This window comes from Oncorhynchus mykiss, chromosome 2 (assembly GCF_057628025.1).
Source record: "Oncorhynchus mykiss isolate SJ-2025 chromosome 2, ASM5762802v1, whole genome shotgun sequence".
In the NCBI taxonomy this organism is placed as follows: domain Eukaryota; kingdom Metazoa; phylum Chordata; class Actinopteri; order Salmoniformes; family Salmonidae; genus Oncorhynchus; species Oncorhynchus mykiss.
Genome location: NC_143023.1, coordinates 10,969,721 through 10,984,279, shown reverse-complemented (window position 1 = coordinate 10,984,279; position 14,559 = coordinate 10,969,721). Strand labels below are relative to the sequence as shown.

At 42.0% G+C, this 14,559-nt stretch overlaps 1 protein-coding gene across 2 annotated transcripts in view; it reads right to left on the bottom strand.

The window, feature by feature from the left end:
• Nucleotides 1-4,871: 4,871 nt before the first annotated feature.
• The window catches only part of LOC110506952 (diacylglycerol O-acyltransferase 1), a 33,381-nt gene continuing 23,693 nt past the window's right edge, over nucleotides 4,872-14,559 (bottom strand). For both annotated transcript variants that reach the window (XM_090188449.1, XM_090188459.1), the window contains 9 exons: nucleotides 14,089-14,192; nucleotides 13,089-13,127; nucleotides 12,924-12,965; nucleotides 12,774-12,818; nucleotides 12,489-12,601; nucleotides 12,253-12,318; nucleotides 11,958-12,045; nucleotides 5,978-6,040; nucleotides 4,872-5,841 (listed from right to left, as the gene is read on the bottom strand). In XM_090188449.1, the coding sequence (XP_090044575.1) occupies nucleotides 5,677-5,841; nucleotides 5,978-6,040; nucleotides 11,958-12,045; nucleotides 12,253-12,318; nucleotides 12,489-12,601; nucleotides 12,774-12,818; nucleotides 12,924-12,965; nucleotides 13,089-13,127; nucleotides 14,089-14,192 (725 nt within the window). In that variant the 3' untranslated portion in view covers nucleotides 4,872-5,676. The remainder of the gene's footprint in view (nucleotides 5,842-5,977; nucleotides 6,041-11,957; nucleotides 12,046-12,252; nucleotides 12,319-12,488; nucleotides 12,602-12,773; nucleotides 12,819-12,923; nucleotides 12,966-13,088; nucleotides 13,128-14,088; nucleotides 14,193-14,559) is intronic.

The window sequence follows — 14,559 nt, the reverse complement described above, 5'->3', positions numbered from 1 at the left end:
GATCTACAGACCTGAGTTAAGGTATACATACTGGACTGGATCTACAGACCTGAGTTAAGGTGTACATACTGGACTGGATCTACAGACCTGAGTTAAGGTGTACATACTGGACTGGATCTACAGACCTGAGTTAAGGTATACATACTGGACTGGATCTACAGACCTGAGTTAAGGTGTACATACTGGACTGGATCTACAGACCTGAGTTAAGGTGTATATACTGGACTGGATCTACAGACCTGAGTTAAGGTATACATACTGGACTGGATCTACAGACCTGAGTTAAGGTGTATATACTGGACTGGATCTACAGACCTGAGTTAAGGTGTATATACTGGACTGGATCTACAGACCTGAGTTAAGGTGTATATACTGGACTGGATCTACAGACCTGAGTTAAGGTGTATATACTGGACTGGATCTACAGACCTGAGTTAAGGTGTATATACTGGACTGGATCTACAGACCTGAGTTAAGGTGTATATACTGGACTGGATCTAAAGCAGGCAACTCTGACATGGAATTAGAACTCTGTTGCCTGCAATGTCCAAGAGACACTGGTTGAATGTTTGTTTCATTCCAGTCCAAGTGGTTCGGACTGGACATCATGAATTGAACGTTTGAGGACATTCTAAGTGTTGTTTAGACAGACCCTTCGCTGCAGGATGACTTCATATTCATGTAGGCTCCTGTGATCTTTCAATAAACTAAGTAAGTGATGGGAGAACGGTAAAACAAACTCGTACATTAAACATCTCATACCACACCAGTGAGACAGACTGTTGGGCTGTAGGGCGAGTATGGAGGCAGTTGTATCTTCTGGTGCTGGATCAAAATGAACCCCAAGGGCCCTAGAAGCAATACCTTAACATTAGGCAACAAGTGTCATGGTTAACTGAACAGTTGTGAAACTGGTTGAGGTCAGAAAATAAATATGTAATTTTGGCATTTATATGAACTAAGGGGGTAGAGACAATTTCCACATGTCATTAATCATCTTAGTCATTAACCCACTTGAAACCAAGAGGGACTTTCACTCAATGGAAACGTCCTGTTATAGAAAACCATGTGAAAAGATGAAGGACAACTGGGTATCATCCCATTGAACCCATTGCACAAAAAAATGACAATGGAAAAATACTCCATCTTCTTCTTCTGCCTATGTCAGTTCAGACCCAGTCGGAGGGTTCTGCTTTCTGTCAGAGCTAGAGTTGCAAAATTCTGGGAACTTTCAATAAATTCCCTGGTTTTCCCGAAAACCCAGTTAGAGGATTTCTGAAATCAGGAGGGAATAATCAATAAATTCCCTGGTTTTCCCGAAAACCCAGTTAGAGGATTTCTGAAATCAGGAGGGAATCAAGAAATTCAGAATCTTCCAACTAGGTATTCTGGACAATCTGGGAATTTATTCTTCGTTACCGGAATTGTGCAACCCTAAGAGCGATGCTGTAAAAGCTACAGGCTGCAAAGACAACTTTAAAATGCGTGTGGATATTCTCCTCCAGGCTGCTGTGTGCGCCGTGCAGAGGAAGTGAGTGAATTAAAACACAAAAGATGACAGTAATGTAAGTAAACACACCTCCCCTGCATTACTCACACACATTAGAGCTGCTCCCAAATGGCACCCAATCCCTATATACTGTAGTACTCTGACACCATACTCCCTACTGTATATAGTGCACTACATTTGACCACTACCCATAGGGCTCTGGTCAAATTTAGTGCACTACATAGGGAATAGGGTGCCATTTGGGACAATCAGCCTCCAGCTGAACCAATGGGAACCATATGATATACAGGACAGATGATTTCTGGTGCTGCTGAATGGGAGAGGAAGATTAAAGTCTGAGGAGCTTCAGGATGTTATCAGGACCTTTCTAACAGCTTGTCTAAAGGGGGTCTGTTTCATTTGCCAGGGATTAAGTAAGGGGGATGTTGGTGTTGTAGGCTAAAGTTGGCAAATATTCAAGGTTGATCACAGCCATCATCTCTGAATAGACTGAGTAACAGAACAAGGTTGAACACAGCCATCATCTCTGAATAGACTGAGAAACAGAACAAGGTTGAACACAGCCATCATTTCTGAATAGACTGAGTAACAGAACAAGGTTGAACACACAGCCATCGTCTCTGAATAGACTGAGTAACAGAACAAGGTGGAACACAGGCATCACCTCTGAATAGCACAGAGTTATAGAACAAGGTCTTAATATAGGCCTACTGTATATAATGTTAATTTGGCTTATATTTCACACACCACACACAGACACGGGTACTGTAGACGTAAACGCACGCACGCACGCTCTCTTTCTTTTGCTATCTCCATCTCCCCACCGTTCTTCTTGAGAGAAGACAAACTGACTCCAAACTTCAGTTCATTGCAATCAGGGATTACAATCTCCTGTCTCGCTCCACTTCCCTAAACAACTGATAACGACGGTGCCAAATATGATTTAGCAGCCAGCCGCTGAGGCTTGGCGTCAGACAGCTGCAGGGTAATCACTAATGTGAATAATTAGAGACGTTGTGTGCGTCCCAAAAATGGAACCCTACTCCCTATATAGTGCTGGTCAAAAAGTGAGCTATATAGGGAATAGGATGCCATGTGGGAGGCAGCTGTTGTCGTCACCCCTTCCCACGTCCCCACGTCTCCTCTCCTCTGCATTCACAGAGACATGTCTCTAGGGCCCTTAGTCACTAAATTAATAAACATACACTACCGGTCAAACGTTTTATAACATCTACTCATTCAAGAGTTTTTCTTTATTTTTACTATTTTCTACATTGTAGAATAATAGTGAAGACATTAAAACTATGAAGTAACACACATGGAATCATGTAGTAACCAAAAAAGTGTTAAACAAAATCAAAATATATTTGATATTTTAGATTCTTCAAAGTAGCTACCCTTCGCCTTGACAGCTTTGCACACTCTTGGCATTCTCTCAACCAGCTTCATGAGGTAGTCTCCTGGAATGAATTTCAATTAACAGGCGTGCCTTCTAAAATGTTAATTTGTGGAATTTCTTTCCTTTCTTTCATTCTTGAGACAATCAGTTGTGTTGTGACAAGGGAGGGGGGTATACAGAAGATAGCCCTATTTGGTAAAAGATCAAGTCCATATTATGGCAAGAACAGCTCAAAAAGCAAAGAGAAACAACAGTCCATCATTACTTTAAGACATGAAGAACAGTCAATATGGAACATTTCAAGAACTTTTCTCAACATCAACTGTTCAGAGGAGACTGTGTGAATCAGGCCTTCATGGTCGAAATCCTGCAAAGACACCACTACCAAAGGACACCAATAAGAAGAAGAGACTTGCTTGGGCCAAGAAACACAAGCAACGGACATTAGACCGGTGGAAATGTGTCCTTTGGTCTGGAGTCCAAATTGGAGATTTTTGGTCCTAACCTCCGTGTCTTTGTGAGACGCGGTGTGGGTGAACGGATGATCTCTGCATGTGTATTTCCCCACATACAGCATGGAGGAGGAGGTGTGATGGTGTGGGGGTGCTTTGCTGGTGACACTGTCTGTGATTTATTTAGAACTCAAGGCACACTTAACCAGCATGGCTACCACAGCATTCTGCAGTGATACGCCATCACATCTGGTTTGGGCTTAGCGGAACTATCATTTGATTTTCAACAGGACAATGACCCAAAACACACCTCCAGGCTGTGTAAGGGCTATTTTACCAAGAAGGAGAGTGATGGAAGGCTACATCAGATGACCTGGCCTCCACAATCCACCGACCTCAACCCAATGGATTGGGATGAGTCGGACCTGGAAAAGCAGCCAACAAGTGCTCAGCATATGTGGGAACTCCTTCAAGAGGGTTGGAAAAGCAATCCAGGTGAAGCTGGTTAAGAGAATGCCAAGAGCATGCAAAGATGTCATCAAGGGAAAGGGTGGCTATTTTAAAAGTGTTAAACAAATTAAAATATATTTTATATTTGAGATTCTTCAGACTTTTTTGGTTACTACATGATTCCATATGTGTTATTTCATAGTTTTGATGTCTTCACTATTATTCTACAATGTAGAAAATCGTAAAATAAAGAAAAACCCTTGAATGAGTAGGTGTTCTAGAACGTTTGACCGGCAGTGCAGCTATATAGTGTCTGCTGGGGAAACGAGCCAAGTGCAGTCACTGCAAGGTACTGTATCCTTCTCAATTCATTTGGAAAGGAGATATACAGTTTTGGTCTTCACGTTTAAGACGGAATGCAGATGTACTTTTTGTGAGTGCAAATACACTGTACTCTTATTAAAAAGGTAAATTGCCAATTACTCAAATCCTACACATTTTACTGTATGTGAAACTGCATGCAACTTTATGCGGTCTGCAACAGAACAAATCGTCACTCCTGTTCTAATCTAAAACCCTATCAGCCGCGGAACATCTTGCAGACTCGGGATCTGAGCAGCGTCACATTGTATGTCGGGGACAGGAAGTAGAATTACCTGTAGCCATTTCAGGACGTCTTCCTTCTACAGAAGCCATTCATCACACACTCTCTCTGATTGGATGATTCTGGCACCCTCATCATCTCAGGACTTATTGCTAGGAACGGCAACATGTTTGTCCAGAAACAATAGACGAGAGATTAGAAAACATCAACACATGCTGCGGAATAGAATTCTACTTGACAAATGTTGCCACGTTAAGAAGTAATAGACTAGCACACCGAGATGGACGCTTTTTTGTGTGCAAGTTTTGTTTTTTCATATGAACTTCCTAGTAACTGCCAAGAGGTGGCCCTCTTTCCTGTGTTTCAACTGTGGAGCAAAAACCGTCTCAGGGTAAAGCAGAGGGAAGTGAGAAATACATGATCGGTAGTAACAACATGAAGTCAAATAGGACATCATTCACATAAATAGAGAAATATATTTACTTGTCCATGTAGTTCTGTCGGCAACATAATAATGACCCAATTAATGGAATAAAGTCAAGAATCAACAGCTGCCATTTTCGTATCTATACATATCCCTCTATACGTACCCAAGTAAAACAAGATGACAAAATATTGAGGCTTGAGTGGCATAAATACACATAAATCTTACAAACACACATGTCATTGTTGTGTACATTTTCTGAGAAACTGGCACTTTTTGAAAATTGCACTTGTCAGACATGTTTCAATAAGGCATATTCTAATATTCACTAACTAAATTGATTGTTTCTATAACAAGTGTGTTATCTTTAAAGTGGCAATCAGCAGTTGAAACAATAACAAAGCTGCCTCCCCACCCCTGGTTCAGTAAAAAGCTGAGGGATGGGACTGGAGAAATGGAATCACTTTCAAATTCATGGACAGAGATATGGATGCAAGGATTGACCATCCATGATTAAAAACAAGTATAGTTTTAACCATGTTTTGAGGCTATATAGTGTCTGTTTACATTTGATTTGTTTACAAATATTGGAGTAAACCAATCCTATATTTTGGTTTGTGATGGGGAACGACAGTCGAACTAAGCTGATGAGGCATTTATAAGTTATGTTCCTCAAGAATCGATGGGTACATATCATTAATGTATGAGTCCAAAAATGGATGTAGCAAATGCTGATGGCCCCTTTAAGGTGCTTTCATAAAGTAGCATACAGTACATTTCTAGCTCTATTTGTCTTTCCTATAAAAGGCTGGTCTGGTATATATTCCCCTGAGGAGGTCATTCAGGTCCACCTCCCGCTGACCCCTCTCTGTAGTGAAGTACATAGTAGTCGTGGACGTACATGAGCACGGCGATTGGCTGGCCAATGATGAGAGAGAGCCATACAGCTGCATTGCCATAGTTACCTCGGAGAAAACGCGCCACAAACCATGCCAGCGGAAGCTGTAAGCCAAGGACTCCATTTAGTGAGTAAACAAACACAACATTCATTTTAATGGGTGAAAAACACCACCAGTAAATAATTTCAGACAATAAACTTTATAATTTATATTTTAATTTCTCAGTTCTAAGATCTCACCTGAGCCATCATGCCCATAAAAGCCCATGGCCTCAACATCTTCAGTGGAACACTGACCAGGTACTGTGAAGACAACATCAGCAACATTAAGTTTTAGTTTTCAAGAACAGTTCAACACAGTAATCTCCTTTATCCACAGTGAACAGGAAAATAATGTTTCCACTCCAGACAGCTAACCTATGGAATGACACCTGAGGTAACAGACAGACAGCTAACCTATGGAATGACACCTGAGGTAACAGACAGACAGCTAACCTACGGAATGACACCTGAGGTAACAGACAGACATCTAACCTACGGAATGACACCTGAGGTAACAGACAGACAGCTAACCTATGGAATGACACCTGAGGTAACTGTCACGACTTCTATCGAAGTCGTTGCCTCTCCTTGTTCGGGCGGTGCTCGTGGGTCGAAGTCACCTGTCTTCTAGCCATCATTGATCCATTTTTCATTTTCCATTGGTTTTGTATTGTCTTCCCACACACCTGTTTTCAATCCCACTCATTACCTGTTGTGTATTTAACCCTCTGTTTCCCCTCATGTCTTTGTCAGAGATTGTTTTATTGTCAGTGTAGTTTAATGTTGTATAGGTGCGCGTTGGGTCCTCGTACCCATGTTTGTTTATGTCTGTACATTTTAGTGTTATGGAGCATGTTATGTGGTCAATTATTAAAAAAGACTAAATTTACACTCCATTTTGACTCTCCTGCGCCTGACTTCCCTGCCACCTATACACACGATGCTGACAGTAACAGACAGACAGGTAACCTATGGAATGACACCTGAGGTAACAGACAGACAGCTAACCTATGGAATGACACCTGAGGTAACAGACAGACAGCTAACCTATGGAATGACACCTGAGGTAACAGACAGACAGCTAACCTATGGAATGACACCTAGTTTGTACAGGAAATAAAGGTATCTGAGGTAACAGACAGACAGCTAACCTACGGAACGACACCTGAGGTAACAGACAGACAGCTAACCTATGGAATGACACCTAGTTTGTACAGGAGATAAAGGTATCTGAGGTAACAGACAGATAGCTAACCTAAGGAACGACACCTGAGGTAACAGACAGACAGCTAACCTATGGAATGACACCTAGTTTGTACAGGAAATAAAGGTATCTGAGGTAACAGACAGGTAGGTAGCTAACCTACGGAATGACTGCTGGATGACTATCAAGCCTCGCCTCATTGCTCTGAGTGATGGGGAGCTGACAGAACCCTGCTGTGTGACCCTCTGATCTACAGATCCCAGTCTCCTGATCCCTCCTGGCATTACTCAGGGGTTTGTGTGTGTGTATGTGTGTGAGAATGTGTGTGTGTATGTGTGTGTGTGTGTGTGTCTGTCTGTATGTGTGTGACACAAGGATCCCTCCTGTCATTACTCAGGGGAGAGGGGGAGACTGGTGTCCCGCAGGGCGCTGTGGTGCTCCGCTCCTCTCTGCTCCGCTCGCTGTCCTCTGAAGGTCAGCGTTTAAAACAGCAGCAGCAGCCCCGTTTGTCTGTCTGTCCGGGATGGGGATGAGGAGAGGGAGGGAGCCGTATCTCTGTGAACCTGCTGACTGAACAGGCTCCTCACCGTACACTGCTCTTATCTCCTCCTCCAGAAGCACAGCAGCCTGATATGGCCTTGTGTTCCACTCCTTTCCTCCTCCTCTCATCCCAGCTACACTAACGTCCCTCCAACACTGACCTTCGTCAATGATGAAGAGTGCTGGATATAAGCCAAGTGCACCCACGTGTGTGTGTGTGTGTTTGTATGTGTGTGTGTGTGTGTGTGTCTGGACAAGTATTGCCACTGTGTAGTATAGTCACTGTGTAGTATAGCCACTGTGTAGTATAGCCACTGTGCAGTATAGCATAGCCAATGTGTAGTATTTCAACTGTGTAGTATAGCCACTGTGTAGTATAGCCACTGTGCAGTATAGCATAGCCAATGTGTAGTATTGCCACTGTGTAGTATTGCCACTGTGCAGTATAGCATAGTCACTGTGTAGTATAGTCACTGTGTAGTATAGCATAGCCAATGTGTAGTATAGCCACTGTGTAGTATAGTCACTGTGTAGTATAGCATAGTCACTGTGTAGTATAGCCACTGTGTAGTATAGTCACTGTGTAGTATAGCCACTGTGTAGTATAGTCACTGTGTAGTATAGTCACTGTGTAGTATAGTCACTGTGTAGTATAGCCACTGTGTAGTATAGTCACTGTGTAGTATAGTCACTGTGTAGTATAGCCACTGTGTAGTATAGCCACTGTGTAGTATAGTCACTGTGCGGTATAGTCACTGTGTAGTATAGTCACTGTGTAGTATAGTCATTGTGTGTATAGCCACTGTGTAGTATAGTCACTGTGTAGTATAGTCACTGTGTAGTATAGTCACTGTGTAGTATAGCCACTGTGTAGTATAGCCACTGTGTAGTATAGCCACTGTGTAGTATAGTCATTGTGTAGTATAGTCACTGTGTAGTATAGCCACTGTGTAGTATAGCCACTGTGTAGTATAGTCACTGTGTAGTATAGTCACTGTGTAGTATAGTCACTGTGTAGTATAGCCACTGTGTAGTATAGTCACTGTGTAGTATAGTCACTGTGTAGTATAGTCACTGTGTAGTATAGCCACTGTGTAGTATAGCCACTGTGTAGTATAGCCACTGTGTAGTATAGTCACTGTGTAGTATAGCCACTGTGTAGTATAGCCACTGTGTAGTATAGTCACTGTGTAGTATAGCCACTGTGTAGCATAGTCACTGTGTAGTATAGTCATTGTGTGTATAGCCACTGTGTAGTATAGTCACTGTGTAGTATAGTCACTGTGTAGTATAGTCACTGTGTAGTATAGCCACTGTGTAGTATAGCCACTGTGTAGTATAGCCACTGTGTAGTATAGTCACTGTGTAGTATAGTCACTGTGTAGTATAGCCACTGTGTTGTATAGTCACTGTGTAGTATAGTCACTGTGTAGTATAGCCACTGTGTAGTATAGTCACTGTGTAGTATAGTCACTGTGTAGTATAGCCACTGTGTAGTATAGCCACTGTGTAGTATAGCCACTGTGTAGTATAGTAATTGTGTAGTATAGCCACTGTGTAGTATAGTCACTGTGTAGTATAGCCACTGTGTAGTATAGTAATTGTGTAGTATAGCCACTGTGTAGTATAGCCACTGTGTAGTATAGCCACTGTGCGGTATAGTCACTGTGTAGTATAGCCACTGTGTAGTATAGCCACTGTGTAGTATAGTAATTGTGTAGTATAGCCACTGTGTAGTATAGCCACTATGTAGTATAGCCACTGTGTAGTATAGCCACTGTGTAGTATAGCCACTGTGTAGTATAGTAATTGTGTAGTATAGTAATTGTGTAGTATAGTCACTGTGCAGTATAGCCACTGTGTAGTATAGCCACTGTGTAGTATAGCCACTGTGTAGTATAGTAATTGTGTAGTATAGTCACTGTGCAGTATAGCCACTGTGTAGTATAGCCACTGTGTAGTATAGTAATTGTGTAGTATAGCCACTGTGTAGTATAGCCACTGTGTAGTATAGTAATTGTGTAGTATAGCCACTGTGCAGTATAGCCACTGTGTAGTATAGCCACTGTGTAGTATAGTAATTGTGTAGTATAGCCACTGTGCAGTATAGCCACTGTGTAGTATAGTCACTGTGTAGTGTTGCCACGGTGTAGTATAGCCACGGTGTAGTATAGTCACTGTGTAGTATAGCCACTGTGCAGTATAGCCACGGTGTAGTATAGTCACTGTGTAGTGTTGCCACGGTGTAGTATAGCCACGGTGTAGTATAGTCACTGTGTAGTGTTGCCACTGTGTAGTATAGCCACTGTGTAGTATAGCCACGGTGTAGTATAGTCACTGTGTAGTGTTGCCACTGTGTAGTATAGCCACGGTGTAGTATAGCCACGGTGTAGTATAGTCACTGTGTAGTGTTGCCACTGTGTAGTATAGCCATTGTGTAGTATAGTCACTGTGCAGTATAGCCACTGTGTAGTATAGCCACTGTGTAGTATAGCCACTGTGTAGTATAGCCACGGTGTAGTATAGTCACTGTGTAGTGTTGCCACTGTGTAGTATAGCCATTGTGTAGTATAGTCACTGTGCAGTATAGCCACTGTGTAGTATAGCCACTGTGTAGTATAGCCACTGTGTAGTATAGCCACGGTGTAGTATAGTCACTGTGTAGTATAGTCACTGTGTAGTATAGCCACTGTGTAGTATAGCCACTGTGTAGTATAGCCACTGTGTAGTATAGCCACGGTGTAGTATAGTCACTGTGTAGTATAGTCACTGTGTAGTATAGTCACTGTGTAGTATAGCCACTGTGTAGTATAGTCACTGTGTAGTATAGCCACTGTGTAGTATAGTGACTGTGTAGTATAGTCACTGTGTAGTATAGTCACTGTGCAGTATAGCCACTGTGTAGTATAGCCACTGTGTAGTATAGCCACTGTGTAGTATAGCCACGGTGTAGTATAGTCACTGTGTAGTATAGTCACTGTGTAGTATAGTCACTGTGTAGTATAGCCACTGTGTAGTATAGCCACTGTGTAGTATAGCCATTGTGTAGTATAGTCACTGTGCAGTATAGCCACTGTGTAGTATAGCCACTGTGTAGTATAGCCACTGTGTAGTATAGCCACGGTGTAGTATAGTCACTGTGTAGTATAGCCACTGTGCAGTATAGCCACTGTGTAGTATAGTCACTGTGTAGTGTTGCCACGGTGTAGTATAGCCACGGTGTAGTATAGTCACTGTGTAGTATAGTCACTGTGTAGTGTTGCCACTGTGTAGTATAGCCACTGTGTAGTATAGCCACGGTGTAGTATAGTCACTGTGTAGTGTTGCCACTGTGTAGTATAGCCACGGTGTAGTATAGCCACGGTGTAGTATAGTCACTGTGTAGTGTTGCCACTGTGTAGTATAGCCATTGTGTAGTATAGTCACTGTGCAGTATAGCCACTGTGTAGTATAGCCACTGTGTAGTATAGCCACTGTGTAGTATAGCCACGGTGTAGTATAGTCACTGTGTAGTGTTGCCACTGTGTAGTATAGCCATTGTGTAGTATAGTCACTGTGCAGTATAGCCACTGTGTAGTATAGCATAGCCACTGTGTAGTATTGCCACGGTGTAGTATAGTCACTGTGTAGTATAGCATAGCCACTGTGTAGTATTGCCACGGTGTAGTATAGCCACTGTGTAGTATAGCATAGCCACTGTGTAGTATTGCCACGGTGTAGTATAGTCACTGTGTAGTGTTGCCACTGTGTAGTATAGCCACTGTGTAGTATAGCCACTGTGTAGTATAGCCACTGTGTAGTATTGCCACGGTGTAGTATAGTCACTGTGTAGTGTTGCCACTGTGTAGTATAGCCACTGTGTAGTATAGCCACTGTGTAGTATAGCCACTGTGTAGTATAGCCACGGTGTAGTATATTCACTGTACTGTCATGCAATAACTATATCTGTGGCCTTTAAAGTCTAATCTGACTAGCAATCTCAGCAATTATGAAACTGTAGTCTGATAGAATGCAGGATTTCTTCACAAATGGTATACATACTGTATATAGTCATTGTCTGATGAAAACCTTGTAACTACATGTTTTGCCAATTTAAATTGTTTTACATTTATTGAAAGTGGTATCTAACCTCAATGTACTCTGAACATTTCATGTCTTTAGAATCAAGAACATTCAAAATAGCTTCTAAATGGTCATAATTCTATATTCGTTGATGGAAAACATGTTTTTTCTTGTCTTTTCTCTTTGAAAAGTTGATGTTTTGGCGATTGAATGTTTGGGTCAGACTGTGATGATATGAGCTGCAGTGGCAGCAGAGCATCCTGGTTAAAAACCACCTGATGAAGCTAACACTCTGTTTCACTTCACAAGGAATAGTAAAGATGAGCGCAGCGGTCAGTCTGCTTTCACCCAGCTAGGAGCAGAGCACCTTACCTCATGAAAGAAGGCTGAAGCCAGGAACACTGCTGATTGGCCGAGCCACTTACTGACTCCACTCTTCAGCAGGGGCTTGTAGAAGTGGCTTTGGGAGAGAGAGAGGGAGCAACACAGGAGGAAGCATATCAAACACCTCATGGCAGCTACCAGCTCACAAATCCCCAATACATCCTCAATACATTTCTGCTCAGTATCAACCTCCATTCCACTGATTCCGTACCACTGAATCATTTATAGGATCTCAATGTTAACATACAGTATACTATGCATAGAATACATTGCATCTACTCACCGAAGGCACCATTTGTGTACTGGAATATTCCAGTTTTGCCAAAAGTATGTGATGGTCTCAGAGTTCCTGCAAGAAAGGGAAAAGTCTCCTAGTCATGTGAAGTGATGTATTTTACAGTGGTACATGCTATTGGTATTTTACTTGTGTACATCTCAAATGATCACTTCTCCCTCTTAGTAACATACTGGCAATAAACAATGGAACGTAAGAAAACAGACCGTATTCATTTCACCTACCACCAGTCTCTGTAAAACTCTCGGTCTCCAAATTGCAGGAGCTCAGCAATAAAGTTCAAGGACGAGTGGAAGAACCAGTAGAAGAATATCAACCAGAGAAGATGATTGGGCACCTGATGGGAGAGAGAAGACAGGGGAATAATACTGTGTCCAGGACAACATAAAACAACAGTAGAAGAACGGAACGGCCCAATACAATGTTTATGTCATATCTCTCAAGGCCCAAGGTTACTATCAACCATGTTACCATGACCGCATTACCCCGGTGTTCTCTTGTGTACTCACGGCTAGTCTGAGTAGACGCTCCATCATCATAGGCAGGTCCATATCCTACAGTATCAGGATCAATGAAGAAAGAGAGATTGTATTGATTGAGAAGAATAGTGAAAAATTATTTAAATGTAAATCGTAAATGTCCCAGTAATCCTACTTTACCTCCAATGGCTTCATAGAACTCTGAATAATGGGTATCATCCACTGGAGGCAAATAAGAGACCGATGAGGTGAATAAACAGCACAAATCATAAATAAAATGAGGTGCTTATTCTCAATAAATACATGTAGTCACTATACATAAGTCAATGTCAGGAGAAAACATACCTGCTGTGTTAATCCCACCAATAACTGGGTGAAGAACAGCTGGGAAGACAGATGATTTGTTTACTTAGCATTTCTCCTCTAAATCAAACAAAGATACTTTGTGTGTGTGTGTGTGTGTGTGTGTGTGTGTGTGTGTGTGTGTGTGTGTGTGTGTGTGTGTGTGTGTGTGTGTGTGCAGGAAAAACGCTGTCTGCCTTTTATCTTTGGATAAGTCTTGGGACCAGAGTGCACATCTCCACAGTCGACCAATAACCAAGCTAATCTTCTAATGGAGGTCCAGAGAAATTCACAATGGAACTTGACATTGTTAAAGAAGATACTTCTATTTGTTCTATCCATGTTTGCTGTAGATGACTGTGTCAGATCGTATTGAAGAGAATAGATCTGATGTTTGCTGTAGATGACTGTGTCAGATCATATTGAAGAGAATAGATCTGATGTTTGCTGTAGATGACTGTGTCAGATCATATTGAAGAGAATAGATCTGATGTTTGCTGTAGATGACTGTGTCAGATCGTATTGAAGAGAATAGATCTGATCTGATGTTTGCTGTAGATGACTGTGTCAGATCGTATTGAAGAGAATAGATCTGATGTTTGCTGTAGATGACTGTGTCAGATCATATTGAAGAGAATAGATCTGATGTTTGCTGTAGATGACTGTGTCAGATCATATTGAAGAGAATAGATCTGATCTGATGTTTGCTGTAGATGACTGTGTCAGATCATATTGAAGAGAATAGATCTGATGTTTGCTGTAGATGACTGTGTCAGATCGTATTGAAGAGAATAGATCTGATGTTTCTGTATCTCTATAATGTGCTCCTTCACATGGGGCTAAACAGGAAGTTGTACATCTTCTTTTATACCCATAGCACAACATTGGGAAATAACCAGTAGGACAAAGCCGTGATAACATCAACTGTTCAATCTAGTTTACAGAGTATAAAGCAGCGTACTAACAAACCAATGCAGAAAGGGTGATTGGGGACAGAACTCACCATCTCAAAAAGCCTCCTTAGCAGGAAGCTCATTCGAATCCGTGGAGACCGGGGGAAGTTTAATTCATAGCAGAGGGTTGGTGCAAAAACAAAATAATACAAATCTAAAAACACAAGAGAGATTAGAAAGAAAGAGGGGAGTGAGATAAATTAGAAAGAGAGAGACAGGAGAGAGAGAAAGAGAGAGGAGAGAGAGAGAGAGGAGAGAGAGAAAGAGAAAAAGAGAGAGGGGAGAGAGAGAAAGAGAAAAAGAGAGAGGGGAGAGAGAGCGAGAGAGAGAGCAAGAGGAGAGAAAGAGAGAGTATTATTATAGTCTGATATAGCTCCAGTAGCAGGCTACAGCAGGATAGGTTGAGGCAGCAGTGATAAGAGTGGGGTCTGCTACAGCAGGATAGGTTGAGGCAGCAGTGATAAGAGTGAGGTCTGCTACAGCATGATAGCTTGAGGCAGCAGTGATAAGAGTGGGGTCTG